The 4,779-nt window shown below is 37.1% G+C and overlaps 2 protein-coding genes across 2 annotated transcripts in view; one reads left to right on the top strand and one right to left on the bottom strand.

Moving 5' to 3' along the window:
* Nucleotides 1-1,365, top strand: part of LOC106333373 (bidirectional sugar transporter SWEET9) — a 1,668-nt gene extending 303 nt beyond the window's left edge. Inside the window, exons 2-6 of the mRNA XM_013771827.1 lie at nt 65-101; nt 217-427; nt 520-681; nt 781-900; nt 975-1,365. Of these exons, the coding sequence (XP_013627281.1) occupies nt 65-101; nt 217-427; nt 520-681; nt 781-900; nt 975-1,211 (767 nt within the window). The 3' untranslated portion in view covers nt 1,212-1,365. The remainder of the gene's footprint in view (nt 1-64; nt 102-216; nt 428-519; nt 682-780; nt 901-974) is intronic.
* Nucleotides 1,366-1,988: 623 nt separating this feature from the next.
* On the bottom strand, nt 1,989-3,716 carry LOC106328630 (protein HOMOLOG OF MAMMALIAN LYST-INTERACTING PROTEIN 5). Its single transcript, XM_013767111.1, has 4 exons — nt 2,983-3,716; nt 2,636-2,758; nt 2,340-2,568; nt 1,989-2,192 (listed from the first exon to the last, which is right to left on the bottom strand). Coding segments are annotated over exons 1-4 (957 nt in total). The 5' UTR covers nt 3,586-3,716; the 3' UTR covers nt 1,989-2,190.
* Nucleotides 3,717-4,779: the final 1,063 nt, after the last annotated feature.

Raw genomic sequence — 4,779 nt, 5'->3', positions numbered from 1 at the left:
ACCATTTTGCTTATATGAACATATATACACACAAATGTCTCATGACTTTGGCTTTTGCTTGCAGGCAACATTGTGTCTTTCGGGGTTTTCTTGTCTCCAGTGTAAGACACGTACTTGTGAATTTGTAGTATATATAATTCATCTTTTTTTTCTTTCTCAACCATATATATATAATTTATCTAAAAGGTACGTATAAATATATATATGATTATACAGGCCAACGTTCTATGGGATATACAAGAAGAAATCATCAAAAGGGTTTCAGTCGATACCATACATATGTGCACTTGCAAGTGCAGCTCTTCTTCTCTTCTACGGAATAATGAAGACACATGCCTATCTCATCATTAGCATCAACACCTTTGGATGTTTCATTGAAATCTCCTACTTGTTTCTCTATATCATTTACGCACCAAGAGAGGCCAGGGTTTGTAAATCATATACACGTTGGTGGACTAATGTTGATTTGCGATATTCTGTATACCTAAGTACCTAACTAATGTGGATGTACCATGGCAGATATTCACGTTGAAGTTGATATTGATATGCAACATAGGTGGACTTGGTCTCTTGATTCTTCTCGTTGATCTTTTGATTCCAAAACAACACCGAGTCTCAACGGTTGGATGGGTTTGTGCTGCTTACAGTCTCGCCGTCTTTGCTTCTCCCTTAAGCGTTATGGTGATCCATCATCACCATCTTCAAACATCTTGTCATTTATATTGTGATTTGGAAATTGAAAAACCGACGTGTAACGTGTTACATGTTACATGTTTGTAGAGGAAGGTGATAAGGACAAAGAGTGTGGAATACATGCCGCTTCTTCTCTCCTTGTCTCTCACTCTTAACGCCGTCATGTGGTTCTTTTATGGACTTCTTATCGAGGACAAGTTCATTGCTGTAAATATATCTCATTATATTACATTATTTTAACATTACTATATACTAATTATACTCTATTGTTTTGTCTTCAGATGCCAAACATTCTTGGATTTTTGTTCGGTATAGCTCAAATGATACTATACATGATGTATCACGATTCAAAGAAAACGGATTTGCCAAAACTCATATCTACAGAGAATCAACCAACAAATGAAACCAATCTGAACGAAGTTGCGATCGTGGCCGTTGAATTGTCTGATGCTAGAGCAGAAAACGTTGAAGGATCGGTGAGGCCTATGAAGACTCCAAACTCAAGCACCACGGCTTAAAAGGAGAAACATAACTTAACCTTGAGTTGAGGCCTATGAAGCCTATGCAGACTCTTTATCTTACGTTGGAAAAAATAAACTTTAAATCTAAATGCTTAGTTTGTCCAAAAAATAAACTCTAAATGCTTAGTTTGTCCAAAAAAAAAAATCTAAATGCTTAGTTTGTTTGAGTTGGTTAACCAAACAGATGTTCTATCATTTTAATCATAACTTAACCTTGATAAATTACAATATCTACCAAAGTATCACTTTAAATAATATTCTCTATAATCCTAAATCATTGTTTTCTCAACATTTTGCATATATGAAAGAAGAAAATCAATTTTGATAAATACAACATTTGTATGATTACTATTTTCAGTAACATTAACCCAATAGTAACGAAAGAAATATTAGCATTTGAAACCGCTAGAAACAATATATCATTTAATTTGGGTTTGGTCTACCAATATACTAGTTATACCAATATCTTACTTCATTGTCTAACACGTGTGGAGAGCTCAAGCTTGCAGGTGCCGTGATGGTCTGCCCAACCATCAAGAACATTAAAAACTAGATGATTTGTCAAACTTAATGATGATCGCAAGTTGATTGTGTTGTTGATACATTATAGTTGATGGGGCCAAACAAAGAACACAGCTGTGATCAGAAATCAGATAAACGTGTGCTCAAGTCTCGCTAAAATACATTATCAAACATGATTCGAATAAAAATCTGTGGATCTTTTCAACAACCAAATAAAAAAAGATTAGAAAAAATATTTTTAGAAATTAAGAAAAGATATAAAAAGATGATAAAATACATAAACCACATATGTAATATTGCATACTTTTAAGATATGATTTAAAACAGACTACAGATCACAATGTTACAAACTCAAGTCTTACAGACACCACAACAATGAACAAAACGAAGTTTTGTTTATTTTCTTTATTCATTAACACACATACCACTTTTTACCACTCCCACCCGCCAAATTTCCTGCAGTTACAACATTCAATTAAAAACTTACAATACTCATCTATCTAATAACCATGGTGTCAAAGTCATGTCAACACTTGGTCTCTAGTTTAATCCAAGAAAAGCAAAATTTAAAACCAAGCAGAGAAGGTTAATAAGAAAGCTTACAGAAAGGGAAGATCTTCCAAAGCTGGTTATCTCCTTTGTTCCAGTCCCAGAGGACAATAGTTGTGCCATCACGGACACCACCAGATTTGCTGTCACCATGAAACGCATCAACATTCAACCCCACATTGTTTACCATCCTTATCGTTCGATACCCATCACCCAAATCCTTGCTCTGAGTCCACAGCACAGACTCATCGAGAGTATCAGGATCATATCTGACTAGATTCACCTGCAAACACCACTAAAGTTATAAACAGCATTGACCAAAAAGACTCTCGTCCAAGGAAAGTCCTTACAGGTTGTGTAGCTCCAACAGAATGCTTCACGGCTTCACCAGTGGCCTTGTTTACAAGAGAGAAGCAAGGATGGCCCTCTGCGTCTTTCACACGAGTGCTGTACTTCTCGTCTTTGTACCAGTGCTGCACATTGTAAACCATTACCACAAAACTAATTCTAAGTAAAGCCTCTGTCTGTGTTTCAAAAAAAAAAAGAAAAAGCAAAACCTCTGTTTCTAATTAACAAGATTCAATCTTATAAGAACTAAAATTGTTATAATTACATGTTCGGACAAGGAAGCAAAACAGAGGAAGCATAAAGTATGGATCTTTCTGTGAGAGAGAGAGAGATGATGTAATAATAATACCTGAGCTTCATCAGAAGGATCGGCTGGGGCGAGAATGACCTTACCGTCTCTGATCGTCAGATAATAGTTAGGCTCTGCTTTGGAATACACCTTCACCGTTTGTCTACCCGCGAGTCCGGCGAGATTATCAGGAAGACGGTTCTCATCATCAGGGAGGTGGTGGAAACCAGAAGGCATGTCGGTTTGATGTGAGCTATGGTGGGACACGTGCACGACGCCGGTGCTGTCTCCGTAGCTTTCCAAGGACGAATTATGCGGCGGGTAAGCTCCGTAACGGTGGTGGTCTGGTTCTTCGGAAGTGTGGTGGCTGACATGGCTCACGTGACCGAACGGAGGCGGTGGTGCCGGAGCTTCGAAGTAAGGCGGAGGAGGAGCGTAAGGGTTGTATTGAGGTTCTGATCCGTAAGACGACGGCACTGGGGGAGGAGGCGCGTAGGGATCGAGATGAGGCTGTGAGTGGTAAAGACCAGGGGGTGGAGGAGCATCGGCGAAGTTGTTGCGTGGCGGTGGTGGTGCGCCGAAGGATTGACGATCATCTTCGTTGTCGTCGCGTTGGTGGTGGTGATGGTGGTGGTGGTGTGAGTGGTCGAAGGGAGGATCCATTAGCTGTTGTTGGGTTGTTACAAGTTTTATCTCGAGGATGATTAGTAGAATGAAGAGGAGGAGAGAAATGATTTTGACTTAAAAAGCCATGCGAAGAAGACAGAACAGGTGGTGGCTTTGGTAGTCACGTCTTCTAGATTACTCTTGTTTTTATTTCCAAAACGCATATATTTTTTTTATATTAATGGTATAAAATCTTCTTTTTGATTTTTTTCTTTATTAATGATTAGCGAATCTTGATTTTTTTGATAGGATAATATTAATAATAAAACTATTACCCAAATATTTGATGTTAGAAGTTTTCAAAACTCATAAGACAAATGATGTAGTATAAAAGATTGTCGAACCAATTCTAAAGGATTTCAAAGCACTGAGAATGCAAGTACTCAATTAATCTAAGTGCAACCGGTGATTTAAAAGATTTCTAGACTAATAATTAATGCTAATGCAGTTGCAGAATAATAAAAGCGATAAATGAAGTAATTTTTTTGACTAAGGGAAAAGATAACTCATGTGCATAGGGATTAGATCTTGGGTGATCAAGTTTCGAACTAAGGATGGCAAACAAACAATCAAACTATCAACCTTAAGCTTAGACACAGTTCTAAACAAGCTCTATGTCTAGATGAATGTTCATTTACTAACACATTTCAAACATCAAATGTCTTTGGTTGAATAATATGAAAGCAATCATTACTAACAAGTCTAATGGCTATCTTAGCACCTCTAGCAACAAATGTCTTTGGTAAAATATGCTAAAAGCTTAGAAGAGTTGTCTCAGACATTTCATCAAACACCTTTTGGGTGGAAAATGCCTAAAGATCAACTTTTGAGAGGCCAACTCAGAAGATGCATTATGAATACTCTACTAGCAAGGACCAAGAATGATCTACACTAAAACATCCTACCTCTAATCTAATCACCCTTAATCTCCCTAACCCATGAATTCAAAAGGTGATTACTCACTAATTTCCATGATTCCTCTTAAATCCAATAGATTAATCATGTAGAGAAATACAAAGAATCAATATGAAAACAACAGGATTGCAATAACAAAAATGATCAATTGAATCAAAGAGATGGACTTTCCAAGAGGTTTTTGGTGGTTTTCTTAAGATCCAAAGATAATCAGCCTCCAATGGTTTACAAAAGTACTTAAACATAGGTTTAGAAAGTGTAAAACGTGCATAACAA

The sequence above is a fragment of the Brassica oleracea genome, chromosome C3 (genome assembly GCF_000695525.1).
Source record: "Brassica oleracea var. oleracea cultivar TO1000 chromosome C3, BOL, whole genome shotgun sequence".
NCBI classification, from domain to species: domain Eukaryota; kingdom Viridiplantae; phylum Streptophyta; class Magnoliopsida; order Brassicales; family Brassicaceae; genus Brassica; species Brassica oleracea.
The sequence above is the reverse complement of the archived record's forward strand: the minus strand, read 5'-3'. Positions and strand labels throughout refer to the sequence as shown.